The 19,354-nt window shown below is 46.6% G+C and overlaps 1 protein-coding gene across 3 annotated transcripts in view; it reads left to right on the top strand.

The window, feature by feature from the left end:
- The window catches only part of sardh (sarcosine dehydrogenase), a 77,377-nt gene extending 58,467 nt beyond the window's left edge, over positions 1-18,910 (top strand). For all 3 annotated transcript variants that reach the window (XM_084160833.1, XM_084160834.1, XM_084160835.1), the window contains 5 exons: positions 1,783-1,876; positions 8,883-9,045; positions 10,337-10,505; positions 12,516-12,651; positions 18,089-18,910. In XM_084160833.1, the coding sequence (XP_084016959.1) occupies positions 1,783-1,876; positions 8,883-9,045; positions 10,337-10,505; positions 12,516-12,651; positions 18,089-18,253 (727 nt within the window). In that variant the 3' untranslated portion in view covers positions 18,254-18,910. The remainder of the gene's footprint in view (positions 1-1,782; positions 1,877-8,882; positions 9,046-10,336; positions 10,506-12,515; positions 12,652-18,088) is intronic.
- The last annotated feature ends 444 nt before the right edge of the window (positions 18,911-19,354 follow it).

Consider the following 19,354-nt stretch of genomic DNA (forward strand, 5'->3'; position numbering starts at 1 on the left):
ACTGTGTGTGCTCTGTGTATCACATACATAGTTGGGACTAAATTAGTTGTTCTGCAAATAGTTTGATGTAGTTTAATTAGTGCAATCTCAATTTAGAAATGTTTCATTCGATTTTGTCACGTAATAGTGCATTGGGAGTTTTACGACACAAATTAGGAGTTTGGTTCAATTTGGGGGTGATATGCAGCCAGCGGTGTGTGTGATTTCTCATTAGGAACAGATCTGTGATCCTGAGCTAACTGCCACAATAAATGGGTAGTCTGATCAACTAATTGGCTGTTTCACTGCCCACACTGTCCACGCACTAACGCACCCACACTCACACACAGGGTTTATAATTAGACAGCTTGTTGGCCTCTACAGTTCAGTAAGCATGATGGTTCATGCTTCACACCTCGCCTCATACCCTGAAACCACCTATCTTCATGAACAAAATATATTATCCCTTTTCCCCATGTTCCCCTGGCCCTACACCTTATCTCTCTCTGTACCTCACACATTTATTCTGTCCTTATGAGTTCCTCTGCTTAGTGCATGTACACATGCATACAAACACACACACACCCTGAACACAGACACACACGCTCTGGCAGAACCTAAACATCCATTACTCTTCCTTCGTCCACCGGCAGCCGCTCCAACTCTGAGAAGAATGATGCGTCTGCAATCTCAGCCAGCCATTCAGCCATGCCTGCACCTAGAAAAGCCCTGGTCCTTGTGGTAAATGGCATATTTTGGCATATGTTTATACAGAGGTTTGTTTATCAACGTAGCGTGGCAGTAGCGGCTCACAGGCCGCGTCTCTGCCCTGGTGTAAACATCCATCACTTTGACTGCCGCCAATGTAGCGACGCTGCGCATCTTGAGAGGATGGAGCCTTATTGACCTGTACCCGGAGACACGAATGCTGCCGCCGGCCCCTAAATGAGGAAGCCAAGGCTGGCCTGTCGGCACAGATTTGGGCTCGATCTCAATTTAGAGTGCAGTTACTCAAATTGTTTAAAATGCTGTCACCTGTCTCCTCCCCTTCATCGGCACTTATTGTAAAGGATTTGACGGGTGAAAACAATATGGTAGAAACTCATAATTATGCTGGAGGAAAGAGGGGTATGAGCCAAATGAGAGAGAAGCATCACAGTGAAAGAGGAGCTCCCTCTGAGCTCATCGTCTGGGCTGTTTTGGTCCAATAGCCCTCCCAATAGCTCTGCAAGCCACGCAGCTGCTTCCAATGACTACAGTCAGGGGGGGCCCTTCAGTGATAGCCTGATCCCAAATATGTTTGTGCTCTCTTGCCAGCTCATTACAATCATTGTCTAGTTTGCAAGACAGCACAAACAGATCTGGGATCAGGCTGCTTCAGTGACGAGGCACTATCCAGAAACCAGATTACGTACGTACGTGTGTGTGTCTGTGTGCTCAGAGGAACTCATAAGGACAGACCCAGGCCCAGTGTCACAGACAACACAACACCCAACCAAACCTGAACGCTGGCCATGAAACATAAATGATGATGTTTTGTTTTTGTCTTCTCAATCGTGAGTGTGTGTTGTGCCACACTGCCTGTCTGACTTACATTGTCTGAAGTGGACTTTTCTGAGATGGACCGGTTGACTGCTAGGTACTTTGGCTGACGCGAGTTCTGCTGCCATTGGTGATTGACAGATATACTGATGATCCCTTTGGCAGCTGCTGGTTAGAGCAGTTCCTGATTGACAGGTGATTGGCTGATACTGGTTGATTGACAGCTGATTGGCTGACGTGGTGTTCTGTGTCTGTCCACAGTCGAGAGGTGCTACAGGAGATCCTGGATACAGACCTGAGTAACGAAGCCTTCCCTTTCTCTACACACAAAGTCTGTAACGCTGCCGGACACAAGGTAAGAGAAAGGGGCCTGTCTATCTTTCTTCCTGTCTGGCTGGCTCTGTCTGGCTGTCAATCTGGCTAGCAGTTATTTTCCCCTGTCATTCCCACCCTTACACACACTCTTGCCTCATCAAATGTATAATTCAATATGGTACAAATTACTCTGCATCACACAGTGCTGTCAATTGCCACTGGAATTCAAGTAATAAATTCGAATATATGTAAATTTCATGGCGCAGCTTGAAGAAGGGTTGTTTTCTCCTGAGTGTGTATGAGAGAGAGAGCAAGGAGAGGGCGAGTGTGCATATCTTCGTGTGTGAGTGTGCATATCTTCGTGTGTGTGCGTTCATGCGTGCACAAAGGTGGGTTGTTGTACGTGCGTGTTTGTGTGTAGCTGCCTGTGTGTTTGTTTGTTGTGTGTCTTGGCCTAGTTGTGGAGAGTGTGTGGAGGTCTAGGGACCTGTGTGAATGTGCTGTGCCTGTTTATGGGACAGATGGCCTGGCTCACATCACCCCTGTGACTGACTGAGACCTCATGTCAAACACTGCATACTTTTCTAACCTCGCCACCTCGTTCTTTCTATTGCTCTCTCTCATCTGTCCCTCTCCCTCTCTCCATTATTCATGTCTCCCTTAAATCTAAACATGTTAGTCTCTTTCACCATCCAACCTTTTCCTCCTCTCTGCCTCATTGTTGTAGAAAACATTTACGATTGTACATTTAATATATACCTATTTTAAATTTACCAGTTTCTCACAGCTGTAAAATAATCCTGCAGCAACAGCAAATCTGAATTATGTGGATTATAATTAATGGATATTTTTGTAGGGGTTGATGCATTTTTTCAGTGGAAATTACAAACTTTAGAAGCCTTTTCAAACCTTCAATACACTACAAGTTGCATTTCTTGCTGCGCAGTAAAAAAACGATCTGCGACAACAGTGATCAAATTAAGAGACAACCTCTGTATACATGTTTTAGCTTGATAGCTGTAATACATTTGGAGTGTTTTATAAACATACAGCCCTAACTATTACAGTATAAAACACTGGGTCCTCTGTATGTTTCCCAGTAGATGAGCTGAGCAGAGCAGCATTGGAACAGAGTGGCTCTCCAAAATAAAGACTGCTCTATTTCTAACTAAGCCTCCGGCTCAGTGTCGCTAATGCATTCTGTTTTGATTTAGCTGAATTACGTAATATTTTCCTCTGGATCCCCCTTGTTTTTTGGCTTCTGCCTGCCTTCACTAATGCCGCATCCTGTCCTACATTAAGTATGGTCTTGATGGCATTTTAATCCCACTGATGGTGTCACTACTGTGCTGAAAAAACTTTTCTTCTGGGGGTCTCTTTGCCTGTGCTGTGTTTGTCTGTGCCCCAACTCACTCATTACACATCACTTCCTCACACAGGTTTACCGTACCGTGAGGCAGGTTGTTTGGGGGGGGGGGGATAGTGTGCGTGATTATTATTTGTGTGCGTGCGTGATTATTATTTGTGTACGTGCGTGATTATTATTTGTGTACAGTGAGGGGAAAAAAGTATTTGATCCCCTGCTGATTTTGTACGTTTGCCCACTGACAAACAAATGATCAGTCTATAATTTTAATGGTAGGTTTATTTGAACAGTGAGAGACAGAATAACAACAACAAAATCCAGAAAAACACATGTCAAAAATGTTATAAATTGATTTGCATGTTAATGAGGGAAGTAAGTATTTGACCCCCTCTCAATCAGAAAGATTTCTGGCTCCCAGGTGTCTTCTATACAGGTAACGAGCTGAGATTAGGAGCACACTCTTAAAGGGAGTGCTCCTAATCTCAGCCTGTTACCTGTATAAAAGACACCTGTCCACAGAAGCAATCAATCAATCAGATTCCAAACTCTCCACCATGGCAAGACCAAAGAGCTCTCCAAGGATGTCAGGGACAAGATTGTAGACCTACACAAGGCTGGAATGGGCTACAAGACCATCGCCAAGCAGCTTGGTGAGAAGGTCACAACAGTTGTTGCGATTATTCGCAAATGGAAGAAACACAAATTAACTGTCAATCTCCCTCGGCCTGGGGCTCCATGCAAGATCTCACCTCGTGGAGTTGCAATGATCATGAGAACGGTGAGGAATCAGCCCAGAACTACACGGGAGGATCTTGTCAATGATCTCAAGGCAGCTGGGACCATAGTCACCAAGAAAACAATTGGTAACACACTAAGCCGTGAAGGACTGAAATCCTGCAGCACCCGCAAGGTCCCCCTGCTCAAGAAGCACATATACAGGCCCGTCTGAAGTTTGCCAATGAACATCTGAATGATTCAGAGGAGAACTGGGTGAAAGTGTTGTGGTCAGATGAGACCAAAATGGAGCTCTTTGGCATCAACTCAACTCGCCGTGTTTGGAGGAGGAGGAATGCTGCCTATGACGCCAAGAACACCATCCCCACCGACAAACATGGAGGTGGAAACATTATGCTTTGGGGGTGTTTTTCTGCTAAGGGGACAGGACAACTTCACCGCATCAAAGGGACGATGGACGGGGCCATGTACTGTCAAATCTTGGGTGAGAACCTCCTTCCCTCAGCCAGGGCATTGAAAATGGGTCGTGGATGGGTATTCCAGCATGACACTGACCCAAAACACACGGCCAAGGCAACAAAGGAGTGGCTCAAGAAGAAGCACATTAAGGTCCTGGAGTGGCCTAGCCAGTCTCCAGACCTTAATCCCATAGAAAATCTGTGGAGGGAGCTGGTTTTGAGTTGCCAAACATCAGCCTCGAAACTTTAATGACTTGGAGAAGCTCTGCAAAGAGGAGTGGAACAAAATCCCTCCTGAGATGTGTGCAAACCTGGTGGCCAACTACAAGCAACGTCTGACCTCTGTGATTGCCAACAAGGGTTTTGCCACCAAGTACTAAGTCATGTTTTGCAGAGGGGTCAAATACTTATTTCCCTCCATTAAAATGCAAATCAATTTATAACATTTTTTTTCTGGATTTTTTTGTTGTTATTCTGTCTCTCACTGTTAAAATAAACCTACCATTAAAATTATAGACTGATCATTTGTTTGTCAGTGGGCAAACGTACAAAATCAGCAGGGGATCAAATACTTTTTTCCCTCACTGTATGTGTTATGTGAGAGGATCTTGGCCTAGTTCTGTCCGGATCCCTAGAGTTTCCTGCTCTGTGTGGGGGGGGAGAAAGGGACCTGTGTGAGGCTGTGCTGGACAGATGGTCTGGCTGACAGGGCCTCCTCTGGGGCTGACTCCTCAACTATCCTTGCTGTTGTCACATCTCCTCAGCTTCTCCTCACATTCCTCCTGCTCTCCTGCTTCACCAGCCTCTCACCCGCTCTCCTTCTTTAGTCTCACCCTCTCTCCTTCTTTAGTCTCTCACCCGCTCTCCTTCTTTAGTCTCTCACCCGCTCTCCTTCTTTAGTCTCTCACCCGCTCTCCTTCACCAGTCTCTCACCCGCTCTCCTTCACCAGTCTCTCACCCGCTCTCCACCACCAGTCTCTCACCCTCTCTCCTTCACCAGTCTCTCACCCTCTCTCCTTCACCAGTCTCTCACCCTCTCTCCTTCACCAGTCTCTCACCCTCTCTCCTTCACCAGTCTCTCACCCTCTCTCCTTCACCAGTCTCTCACCCTCTCTCCTTCACCAGTCTCTCACCCTCTCTCCTTCACCAGTCTCTCACCCTCTCTCCTTCACCAGTCTCTCACCCTCTCTCCTTCACCAGTCTCTCACCCTCTCCCTTTCACCAGTCTCTCACCCTCTCCCTTTCACCAGTCTCTCACCCGCTCTCCACCACCAGTCTCTCACCCGCTCTCCTTCACCAGTCTCTCACCCTCTCACCTTTACCACCCTCTCTCCTTCACCAGTCTCTCACCCGCTCTCCTTCACCAGTCTCACCCTCTCTCCTTCACCAGTCACTCACCCTCTGTCCTTCACCAGCCTCTCACCTTTACCACCCTCTCTCCTTCACCAGTCTCTCACCCGCTCTCCTTCACCAGTCTCTCACCCTCTCACCTTTACCACCCTCTCTCCTTCACCAGTCTCTCACCCGCTCTCCTTCACCAGTCTCTCACCCGCTCTCCTTCACCAGTCTCTCACCCTCTCACCCTCTCACCTTTACCACCCGCTCTCCTTCACCAGTCTCTCACCCGCTCTCCTTCACCAGTCTCTCACCCGCTCTCCTTCACCAGTCTCTCACCCGCTCTCCTTCACCAGTCTCTCACCCTCTCACCTTTACCACCCTCTCTCCTTCACCAGTCTCTCACCCGCTCTCCTTCACCAGTCTCTCACCCTCTCACCTTTACCACCCGCTCTCCTTCACCAGTCTCTCACCCGCTCTCCTTCACCAGTCTCTCACCCGCTCTCCTTCACCAGTCTCTCACCCTCTCACCTTTACCACCCTCTCTCCTTCACCAGTCTCTCACCCGCTCTCCTTCACCAGTCTCTCACCCGCTCCCATTCACCAGTCTCACCCGCTCCCCTTCACCAGTCTCTCACCCTCTGTCCTTCACCAGTCTCTCACCCTCTGTCCTTCACCAGTCTCTCACCCTCTGTCCTTCACCAGTCTCTCACCCTCTGTCCTTCACCAGTCTCACCCGCTCTCCTTCACCAGTCTCTCACCCTCTCTCCTTCACCAGTCTCTCACCCGCTCTCCACCACCAGTCTCTCACCCTCTCTCCTTCACCAGTCTCTCACCCTCTCTCCTTCACCAGTCTCTCACCCTCTCTCCTTCACCAGTCTCTCACCCTCTCTCCTTCACCAGTCTCTCACCCTCTCTCCTTCACCAGTCTCTCACCCTCTCTCCTTCACCAGTCTCTCACCCTCTCTCCACCACCAGTCTTTCACCCGCTCTCCACCACCAGTCTCTCTCCTTCACCAGTCTCTCATCCGCTCTCCTTCACCAGTCTCTCACCCGCTCTCCTTCACCAGTCTCTCACCCTCTCACCTTTACCACCCTCTCTCCTTCACCAGTCTCTCACCCGCTCTCCTTCACCAGTCTCTCACCCGCTCTCCTTCACCAGTCTCACCCGCTCTCCTTCACCAGACTCTCTCCTTCACCAGTCTCTCACCCGCTCTCCTTCACCAGTCTCTCACCCTCTCTCCTTCACCAGTCTCTCACCCTCTCTCCTTCACCAGTCTCTCACCCTCTCTCCTTCACCAGTCTCTCACCCTCTCTCCTTCACCAGTCTCTCACCCTCTCTCCTTCACCAGTCTTTCACCCTCTCTCCTTCACCAGTCTCTCACCCTCTCTCCTTCACCAGTCTCTCACCCGCTCTCCACCACCAGTCTCTCACCCGCTCTCCTTCACCAGTCTCTCACCCTCTCACCTTTACCACCCGCTCTCCTTCACCAGTCTCTCACCCGCTCTCCTTCACCAGTCTCTCACCCGCTCTCCTTCACCAGTCTCTCACCCGCTCTCCTTCACCAGTCTCTCACCCTCTCTCCTTCACCAGTCTCTCACCCGCTCTCCTTCACCAGTCTCTCACCCGCTCCCCTTCACCAGTCTCACCCGCTCTCCTTCACCAGTCTCTCACCCGCTCTCCTTCACCAGTCTCTCACCCTCTCTCCTTCACCAGTCTCTCACCCTCTCTCCTTCACCAGTCTCTCACCCTCTCTCCTTCACCAGTCTCTCACCCTCTCTCCTTCACCAGTCTCTCACCCGCTCTCCACCACCAGTCTCTCACCCGCTCTCCACCACCAGTCTCTCACCCGCTCTCCACCACCAGTCTCTCACCCGCTCTCCTTCACCAGTCTCTCACCCTCTCACCTTTACCACCCGCTCTCCTTCACCAGTCTCACCCGCTCTCCTTCACCAGTCTCACCCGCTCTCCTTCACCAGTCTCTCACCCTCTGTCCTTCACCAGTCTCTCACCCTCTGTCCTTCACCAGTCTCTCACCCTCTCACCTTTACCACCCTCTCTCCTTCACCAGTCTCTCACCCGCTCTCCTTCACCAGTCTCTCACCCGCTCTCCTTCACCAGTCTCTCACCCTCTCACCTTTACCACCCGCTCTCCTTCACCAGTCTCTCACCCGCTCTCCTTCACCAGTCTCTCACCCGCTCTCCTTCACCAGTCTCACCCGCTCTCCCTCACCAGTCTCACCCGCTCTCCCTCACCAGTCTCACCCGCTCTCCTTCACCAGTCTCTCACCCTCTGTCCTTCACCAGTCTCTCACCCGCTCTCCTTCTCCAGTCTCTCACCCGCTCTCCTTCACCAGTCTCTCACCCGCTCTCCTTCACCAGTCTCTCACCCGCTCTCCTTCACCAGTCTCTCACCCTCTCTCCTTCACCAGTCTCACCCCCTCTCTCCTTCACCAGTCTCACCCCGCTCTCCTTCACCAGTCTCACCACCGCTCTCCTTCACCAGTCTCACCCGCTCTCCTTCCTCTTTTCCTATTTTCTTCTCCCTATCCAGCTCTTTCCCTAGCACATTTTTATCAGTCCCCATCTCCTGTTCCCTTCTTTCTTTCCCATCCGTCTGTTCATCCTCCCACGTTCTCGCTCTCCTCTCTCTGTTTCCTCTCTCCCTGCGGAGAACACTGAGGAGGTTCTTCATTAGAATGTACGGTAGCCAGGCATACAGACCATGTCCTTGAAGATGTGTGTGTGTGTGAGCAGTAGGTAGTAGGAGGGTTACAGAGCAGCTGTGCTGTTCTCCAGAAAGGTTATTTCTCAGTAAAATGCATCAAAACACTGACTAGACCAGTCGGAGCTGCCTGCCTGCTCTCAAGGACAACTCCTACACAATTCCTCTATTTATTCCATTACATCTATATTACATTGGGTTCTGGCCATGCAATTTAAAGTCTCATTACATACAGTTTGTTGGGAAGAGGGAAACTATCAGTTGCAATTTACTGTATCTTATTAGAGCCACGTCATATCCCAGGACATTTAAATTATTAGCACATCCTTCATTAGTTTGTTTATTCACTCACTCACTCACTGTCTTTTACCATTCAATCACTCACTTGCTCATTAATTCTCATTCTGTCACCACCTCCCCCTCTAGGTGCGTGCCATGCGTCTGTCCTTCGTGGGCGAGCTGGGCTGGGAGCTGCACATCCCTAAGGACTCCTGCTTGCCTGTCTACCAGGCTGTCATGGCTGCCGGTGCCAAGCACGGCATCATCAACGCTGGATACAGAGCCATCGACTCCCTCAGTATAGAGAAAGGTATAGTACAGCTTAGCTCTGAGAGAGTTTGGTGGCAGAACAGCAACTTAACTAAGTTCTTCCTGAACCAGCTGTGCTTTTCTGAGCTGAGGGGGCTGGTGGAAACACAACACAATCACCAACTGTGCTTCAGCTATGACATGTTCCAGGAAAACATAGGGCTATTAGTGAGATGTGCCAGTAAAAGATAGGACTTTACTCCCCCTTTTCTCCTGTAACAACAGTGGGATAATCACACACTACAGGTTCTTATAAGCTTTGTTTGGCAATGACACAGAGCACAAGGAGTGGAATGTTAGCTTAACTGACTGGTACCCACGCTAAGAGTACAGTAACAGTCCCATAAAATCCTTAACTGAATGTCTAAACTTCCATAGGCAGCAGACAGCGTATCAGATGTATAGACTTCCATAGGTATCAGTTGTAGTGTTGTCACGATACCACTATCGCGATACTAGAAAGTAAGGAAGCAAAGGAAACAAAACATGAAGCGGACTCAATGTCTTGAGGAAAACAGTCCTAATGTAAGAAAAACAACTGCCATATGTTGTTACCCAGTCACATAAGGACCATAGAGTTTAGTCTGCTTCGTGTTGTATTTGTTGTCAAAGAAAATCTGGTATGATACTGATATCGTGACAACACGGAGCAGAGCTGTAAGTGAAACAGATGGGGGCTGGGGAGATAGAGCGTGTTTGGTTCAATAGATATACAGTAGTACTTTTGGTAATAACAGTAGAGAGCTAAGTTAGCATGTGTCCTTGAGAGAGCAGCAGTAGCATGACTAGCAGAAAGGAGAGGCCCTTACAGTGGCTGCATGATGTATCAGCTGTATCCTATATTGTTAGCCTGTACTTCAACAACACTAGGGATCAACCACTGTGTACAACTACACTGCTCTGTTTAATCTGTTGACAGACCCGGGGGAGCTGGCAGTGTATGTGTATTACAGTAACGTCTTTGAGAGTGCTTAACCTCTGTGCGCTTGCATGGATTCATGTTTCTTTGTATAATGAATGCAGAGGAGGCTGGTGGAAGGAGCTAAAGGTGGATGGGCTCATTATAATGGCTGGAATGTAATATATGGAAAGGTATCAAACATATGGAAACCACGTTTGACTCCATTCCATCCATTACAATGAGCCCATCCTCCTATAGCTCCTCCCACCAGCCTTCACTGACTGAATGTGACTGTTTAAGCCTACATTACATATCTCTCATCCATTCTGTGTCCTACCTCTTCCAAGGTTTGCAGTTTAGTCGGATAGTGACTCCTCTCCTCTCTCCCTAGGCTACAGACATTGGCACGCTGACCTGCGGCCTGATGACACACCTCTGGAGGCGGGACTAGCGTTCACCTGTAAGATGAAGAGCACCATTCCCTTCCTGGGTCGGGCCTCTCTGGAGAAACAGAAGGCTGAGGGACTACGTAGACGCATTGTCTGTTTCACCATTGATGAGTGAGTGCTCACGGTCACCATTACAACTGTTTAGCTTGAGGACATAATTAAATGTCACCAGCATTATACATTTACATTTACGTCATTTAGCAGACGCTCTTATCCAGAGCGACTTACAAACAGGTGCATTCACCTTATAGCCAGTGGGATAACCACTTTACAATGTTTTTATTTATTTTTTATTTTTATTTTTATTTATTTATTTATTTTGGGGGGGGGGGTTGGGGTAAGGGGGGGTAGAAGGATTACTTTATCCTATCCCAGGTATTCCTTAAAGAGGTGGGGTTTCAAATGTCTCCGGAAGGTGGTGAGTGACTCCGCTGTCCTGGCGTCGTGAGGGAGCTTGTTCTACCATTGGGGTGCCAGAGCAGCGAACAGTTTTGACTGGGCTGAGCGGGAACTATGCTTCCGCAGAGGTAGGGGAGCCAGCAGGCCAGAGGTGGATGAACGCAATGCCCTCGTTTGGGTCCTCGGTTTCTTCCTCCTTCCATGGGGGTCTTTGATGACTCCAGTTAGAGTGGTGTGAGTTTCTCTTCTTTTTAAAGTCAACATGACCATGGCCTTAACAACAACCATAGAAATCACAGAATCATCATTTCTAAATATTCTTCCCTGCTGTAAGTGTAATGTAGCAGACCTGGTTTGGTCTAAATGTGAGGGACTAAGTGATGCAGTTCTGATAATGTTTCCAGTAATTTACTAAAACTGCTGTGGTTTGATTAGAAGGGATTCAGTAAGTGGATAAGTGGATTTAAAGCACTGGCAGCCTGACGTGATATTGTTTTCTGATTTGATTCACTGAGACTGCTTATGATGGTCTGAGAGTATTTAGGGGCCTTTTGGCAAACTCCAAGTGGGCTGTCATGTGCCTTTTACTGAGGAGTGGCTTCCATCTGGCCACTCTACCATAAAGGCCTGATTGGTGGAGTGCTGCAGAGATGGTTGTCCTTCTAGAAGGTTCTCCCATCTTCACAGAGGAACTCTGGAGCTCTGTCAGAGTGACCTTCGGGTTCTTGGTCACCTCCCTAACCAAGGCCCTTCTCCCCCGATTGCTCAGTTTGGCCGGTCAGCCAGCTCTAGGAAGAGTCTTGGTGGTTCCAAACTTCTTCCATTTAAGAATGATGGAGGCCACTGTGTTCTTGGGGACCTTCAATGCTGCAGAATTTTTTTTGTACCCTTCCCCAGATCTGTGCCTTGACACAATGCTGTCTCTGAGCTCTACGGACAATTCCTTCAAACTCGTGGCTTGGTTTTTGCTCTGACATGCACTGTCAACTTTGGGACCTTATAGAGACAGGTGTGTGCCTTTCCAAATCATGTCCAATCAATTGAATTTACCACAGGTGGACTCTAAGTCAAAGGGTCTGAATACTTATGTAAATAAGGTATTTGGATTTTAAATACATTTGCACCAAAAAAAACAGTTTTCACTTTGTCATTATGAGGTATAGTGTGTAGATTGATGAGGGAACAAAATACTTTAATCAATTTTAGAATAAGGCTGTAACGTAACAAAATGTGGAAAAAGTCAAGGGCTCTGAATACTTTCCGAATGGTGTGTGTGTGTGTGTCTGTCTGTCTGTATAATTGGCAGCCAACCTACCCTCGATATTTATTGGAAATTTGCATGAAGCTCATCACCGTGCACTTAACCACTATAAGTTATGAAATAAGTTATGAAGTTCATCATAGCTTATTCCATCTGCCTATAAACTCTGCATGCTTTTCCATGTGGTGGTGGTGGTAGGCTATAACATCATCACGTGACTCCAAGTTCACTGCAGTTGTATCTGAAAAAAGATATATCCCACCTTGTTTAGCGTATGTTGTTTTGTCAACAACTTCGCTGTTTCCTGTCGTGGCTTTTCTTCATCCGCATGAAGTGGTTGGATGGAAATCTGGTTTATGTCTCTCCTTGTCCTCTTTCTTCATCTCTCTAACATTACATCCTCCTGAACAGGTCTGTGTGACGTAGCTGAACCTGACACCTCTGTCTGTTCCTACTAACAGGAAAGTCCCGATGTTCGGTCTGGAAGCAATCTTCCGGAACGGCGTTCCTGTAGGCCATCTGCGGCGCTCTGACTACGGATTCTTCATTGACAAGCAGATCGGATACGGATACATCCGCAACCCTGACGGAGGAGTGGTCAGTAATGTATAGTTGGCTACACACAGACATACACACGCATACACACACGACTCAACTCACCCACCCACACGATCTCCGTCATCACCATCACCACCACCACCACAAGTAGAAGGAACATTAACAGCCTTTTTTTCTTCTTCGTTGGGAGATGGGATTTATATTATAATTGGTGGTGTTCTGGCCAGCACGCTCTTAACGATTGGCAGACAGGAAAACACTGCTTGTTTCCAGCTCTTTAGAAACGCTTCATTGCTGCTCTGCTCTGCTCCTCCTCTGGCTGGGAAGCTATGACTCCTCTCAGAGCCCACTCTGTGTGGGTGTGTACATGTGTTCTGGAACTCAGTCTCTTCCTCCTATTATCAGTCATCTCTTGGCTCTAGCCTGATCAACTCAGCCTTCAGACAACAGCTTTTGCTTGGTAAAGACAATATTCTGGAACTTTTATTATCCGTTCCTTGTGTTGGAGCAGATGGCCAGCTTTGCATATAATCATACCATGTCATCGCATATCTTGCATTTTAACAACTTCATATTGGATTCCGAATGACAATTGAGTCAGATTCTAGTACCAGGGCTTTGACACACACATAAGCTCTGGTTGTTTCCTCGGAAACTGAGACAACTTTTCTTCCAGCATTAAAAGTATTTTGAAAAGCTTAATTGGTGAAACTGCCAGGTCAGTTTGAGATTACAACAACAAAGACATTACAGCAAACAACAAACCCCCCTTCCCCCCGCGTGCAATGAACAGCAGAATACAAAACAGTACAATAAGTAATCCCTAATGTCAATTACATTTTAAGAGCTTTATGCTTTCAAAGCTGTTAACCAGGGTTTCTGGGGGGAAAGTTTCTTTGTGTATCATATGTGACTCCATGTGTACATCCTGTGTTATTTTCCTTGCCCCTCATTATAAAACCTGTAGTGATAGAATAAGGCCCAGTGGACTAACCTGGTACCACCTCAGTGTGCCCTACCAGGCCGAGCAGGTTGTGACTCAGTGGATGACCGTTGTCTTGTTCACTGAGATGCTGCCATACTGTGTGTGTGAGTGTTGCAGGGCTGTGTGTCTTAGGGAGTGAGACACCACATCTCTAGGTCTCCACCTGTCCCAGAGGATATATATTCCCCTATCACTTATCATTGGGCTCACATCCCCTCCCATCACATCAGCCCAACGTAGTGTGCACACACACACACACACACACACACACAAAAAGCCCTGGCTTTGGCCCTGCGCTACAGCGCTCTACAGGCCCGCCTACGCTGCAGTAAGGGTCAGTCAGCGTCAGAAGCAGCTCATCACATGGCTCTGAAACCTCTCCTCGTCTTCTACTGCTGCTGCTGAGGTCAGAGTGGCAGGGAGGGATGAATCTGCCTCACTGATGAGAGAGAGAGAGAGATCTCTCTCCAATGGACTTCGACTGCGGTTTGGTACAGACTAGTAGCTAGGGTAGGCCTGCCTCCAGCCCAGCTCGTTTTTGGAGAGTTATAATTAGCCAGAGCAGGGGGCACAGCGCTGCCAGGGAGGGAAGCAAAGGAAAGACTCATTGGGCCGGAATAGTTTTGACATTGAGATGTGAATGAACTGGCTGTTTCATAACCTCATCAGTCTTAGACCGCTTATTAAATGTGGGAATTGGCCTATATGTATAGAGCTAAATTCAAATATTTCTTACAGCAAAAATATGAAAAGCATAAGCATGGTAGCAATTGAAAGGGAACAGTTAGGAGATTATGGGAAAATTATTAGACCAAAGATGAGGACAGAACAGTTTACCTGACACAACATTATACTGTTGATTTTATATGCATTTTACATTTACTGTACTTTTCGCCGCATTTGTTGACAACGAAATCTGAATATACTCTGGATACATTCAGTAACATAATATCCTGGAAAATGTGGGGTAGGTGCAACATAAGACAAAACAATTACAAGGGTTTGAGTGAGAGGTCTACCTGGTGTCTCCAAGTGGCCACACACCTCTCCAAAGTGTGCACAGTTCCTAAGTAATTTCAATGCACTTTTATGACTCAAAGAAGAGTCTTCAACTATAAGGTGTTTTTTTTAGCTCTCCTAGCTGTGCCGTTGAGGAACTAGATCAAACACACATTTAGTTGTTTTGTTTGGAACACAACCCTGCATCCCCGCCATCACACAATTGCTGTTGCAATCCAAAAACGGTGCATTATTAATACGCAATCTGGGTCAGGTGGGCATCATTTGAAAGCTTGTCCTGTTGCTAACATGACTAGCTAAGTTATAAAATACGATATTACAGTGTTAGGCTTTCACAATGCAATTCAGGGAAACGGATCATAATTTTGGTGCGCATAGAAAGGATCATGAGTGCATTCAGGTGCATGTGCCACGGCAAATTTTCTTCAGAATAGACAAACAGGCTCTTTCTGTTCAGAACAACCCAGGGTATGACTCCATATCATCTTGAAACTGTACATCAAACATAGTGATCATGAACATTGACATTTGCATATGACATGAGTTTTATGATCCCTGGAGAATAATCAGGATGAGCTCTGTTTGAGACTATCCTATCAACGTGATCTGAAGAACTGTAATATACTATGTTTCTTGGAGTCGTGGCTGAACAAGGACATGGTCTATATAAATCGAGCTGTTTTTTCTATACATCGGCAGGACAGAACAGCTGCGTCGGAAGCTCAGAGGGGGTGTGTGGCAATCTCTAATATTAAGGAAGTCTCGAGGTTCTGCTCGTCTGAGTTAGAATACCTCATGATAAACTGTAGACCACACTATTTACCAAGAGTTTAAATCAATATTTACCACCCCAAACCGATGCTGGCACTAAGACCGCACTCAATGAGTTGTATAGGGCCATAGGCAAACAAGAAAATGCTCACCCAGAGGTGGAGCTCCTAGTGGCCAGCGACTTTAATGCAGGAAAACTGAAATCCGTTTTACCTAATTTCTACCAGCATGTCACCTGTGCAAATAGAGCCAAAAACTCTAGATCACTTTTACTCTACACACAGAGACACATACAAAGCTCTCCCTCGCGCACCATTTGGCAAATTTGAACTTAACTCTATCCTCCTCAAAACAGGAAGTACCAGTGACTCGCTCAATACGGAAGTGGTCAGATGAAGCGAATGCTAAGCTACAGGACTGTTTCGATAGCACAGACTGGAATATGTTCTGGGATTCATCCGATGGCATTGAGGAGTTTACCACATCAGTCACCGGCTTCATTAATAAGTGCATCGACGACGACGTCCCCCACAGTGACCGTGCGTACATATCCCAACCAGAAGCCATGGATTACAGGCAACATCCGCACTGAGCTAAAGGCTAGAGCTGCCACTTTCAATGACCGGGACACTCATCCGGACGCTTATAAGAAATGGCTCACAACAACACCATCATCCCAGACACCCTGGATCCACTCCAATTCAAATACAGCCACAACAGATCCACAGATGACGCAATCTCTATTGCACTCCACACTGCCCTTTCCCACCTGGACAAAAGGAACTCCTATGTGAGAATGCTGTTCATTGACTACAGCTCAGCGTTCAACACCATTGTGCCCTCCAAGCTCAACACTAAGCTAAGGATCCTGGACTTCCTGACGGGCTGTCCCAGGTGGTGAGGGTAGGCAACAACACATCTGCCACGCTGACCCTCAACACGGGGGCCCCTAAGGGGTGCTGCTTAGTCCCCTCCTTTACTCCCTGTTCACCCAAGACTGCATGGCAGTGCACGATTCCAACACCATCATTAAGTTTGCAGACGACATGACTGTGGTAGGCCTGATCACCGATGACGATGAGACAGCCTACAGGGAGGAGGTCCGAGACCTGGCAGTGTAGTCCCAGGACAACAACCTCTCCCTCAACGTCAAGACAAAGGAGCTGATCGTGGACTACAGGAAACGGAGGGCCTTCATCCACATCGATGGGGCTGTCGGTGTCTACATCACTAAGGAACTATCATGGGCCACAAACATCAACACAGTTGTGAAGAGGGCACGACAACGCCTCTTCCCCCTCAGGAGGCTGAAAAGATTCTGCTTGGGCCCTCAGATCCTCAAAATGTTCTACAGCTGCACCATTGAGAACATCTTGACTGGCTGCATCACCGCTTGGTATGGCAACTGCTTGGCATCCGACCGCAAGGTGCTACAGAGGGTAGTGCGTACGGCCCGTAGGGCCGAGCTCCCTGCCATCCAGGACCTCTATACCAGGCGGTGTCAGAGGAAGTCCCTAAAAATTGTCAGACTCCAGCCACCCAAGTCATAGATTGTTCTCTCTGCTACCGCATGGCAAGCGATACCGATGCACCAAGTCTGGAACCAACAGGAACCTGAACAGCTTCTACCCCCCTGCTATAAGACTGCTAAATAGTTAACCAATAGCTACCCGGAATATCTGCATTGACCCTTTTTGCACTAACTCTTTTGACTCATTATACGCTGCTGTTACTGTTCATTATCTATCCCATTGCCTAGTTACTTTATCCCTACCTATATGTACATATCTACCTCAAATACCTCGTACCCCTGCACATTGACTCGGTGCTGGTACCCCGTGTATATATCCATGTTATCGTTACTCATTGTGAATTTCCTTGTTATTATTGTTCTATTTATTCCTCGTTCCTCATTTCACTGTTTTTTAAGCATGTGACAAATCAAATGTGATTTCATTTCTTGTAGCGTGAGGGGCTCAAGTTCAGAACGGCTGTCAATCAAAACCCATACAGCACTGTGAAGCGCAGAGCCAGAGCTCTGATGTCATGTATAGCATATTACTGTACAGCCACTACATTCCAATTTTGCCGTTTATCAGTGCCCAAATCTGCCATTTCAACCCGTATATATGGGTACGAGTGCAAAGGGCTATAGAAAGGGAAACAATGAAATACAGTTTCTCAGGGATCATCAACTAAAAACTTTATTTTAAATTTTTCTTGAGTCAGCCCAACCAAATATTGTATTTGACTAAAACATAATCATTTCAAACCTTGGTTTTAGTCTTTTATTTAAAAAACAAACATTCTAAAATATATAACGTATTTCTATTTTTAAGAATTTGCTCTGAGAACTTTCGGCGGCCAAAGAAAATCAGTTGCGGGCCGAATTTGCCTGCCAGTTGATGAGCCCTGCAGTATCTAATCAGGAATCGTGCTTTTGGAGAGAGGAGTCAGGTCGCATATCAAAGTAATGCTTTACTTTAACATCATTAGGAACAGTCTAAGATTCCCTAAGCTTTCAGATCTAAGGATGGATTAAGAGTTCCTCTATCTCTGAGTAAAGGTGTGGATTTAACGGTGTCTGCTCTTTATCCTTTCTTTTCTCTCTCTCTAAACTAATTTTATCTCCATCTCACTCTCTATCTGCACTCTCTCTTTTGCACATTCTCGCTCTCTTTCGCTCATTCTCTCTCTCAGGTAAATGCTGACTTCATAAAGAGTGGGAAGTTCACTCTGGAGAGGATGGGAGTGGTGTACGAGGCCAAGGCCCACCTCAAGTCGCCCTTTGACCCCTCAAACAACCGTGTGAAGGGCATTTACCCTGACAACTACCACAACGTTTACAAAGCCAACGCACAATAATGTACATCAAAGGTGTGATTGTGATTGGACAATGTGCCTGTTTGTATATGTCCCTGATCTCCCCCAGCATATCCCCATGTTGGAGTCGGACCTGAGTTCAAATACTATTTGAAATCTTTCAAATACTTTGAGCTTTTGCTCTAGCCTGCCAGGAGTGCCAGGTGGGCAGGGTTTTGCACTTTTTTCTGGACTTTTCTATTGGTTAAATTGCAACAGGCAAGCTCAATCAAGCACAGCTAAAGTATTTGAAATTATGTCAAATATTATTTGAACCCAGGTCTGGTTGGAGTATCATGTGAGGTACATGTTTGTCTCTGTCTGGTGCTAAGCTTGAGAATAGCATTGTTTTATGTCCATATTAATGAGGTATAATTCCATGTAAAAAGAGCCCATGAACCACAGATTAGTCGCAAGCTTGGTAGTCTTACGGTACCATACCTCATCACCATATTATTCTTATGGCTGGAGGTGTTACCAGCTTGGGAACTCTTTTTCTGTAAGTCTTAAATCATCTCTGTGATTATCAAGTAGAAAATATGATATTAAAGTTAGTGATTAACAAATAGTTCACAGGGTAATATACTGTACTTAATGTGCCTTGCTTTTTTGAACTACTAAAAAATAACATGTATAAACTGCAATAAATTCTTAGTTTCATTAATGTCTCTGGTGCTGCTATTGGTGAGCATGTTTTGCAATCCCATTGGTTCAACTTAGCTTTTATTGTGTTAATATTAGTGTAGGCTAACTGCAGTGCTGATACCCAATGAAAACTGCTTGCTGAATTGGACTCTAATAATGCATGAATGAAATATTACTGTGAAAATATAGAAAAACTGCTTGCCTGTGAATTCCTCAATACACGTTATTGATTAATTTCAAATACAATCCATGAGCTATTTGGCATAGACAATGTCATTTGTTTTAGCGTTTATTCTGTTCTTTGTGAACTGAGCTGGACTGTTCTTTGTATACTGAACATAACGTTTCAGTTGTTGCAAGGCAAGCTGGGTCATGTGGTCTTAACTCAATGTTGTCTGACTTCTTCCAGCTTCAATGTGATCTTACATTTTCACATACATCATGATCATTTAGATATAA

This window comes from Coregonus lavaretus (assembly GCF_964263955.1).
Source record: "Coregonus lavaretus genome assembly, chromosome: 4".
In the NCBI taxonomy this organism is placed as follows: Eukaryota; Metazoa; Chordata; class Actinopteri; order Salmoniformes; family Salmonidae; genus Coregonus; species Coregonus lavaretus.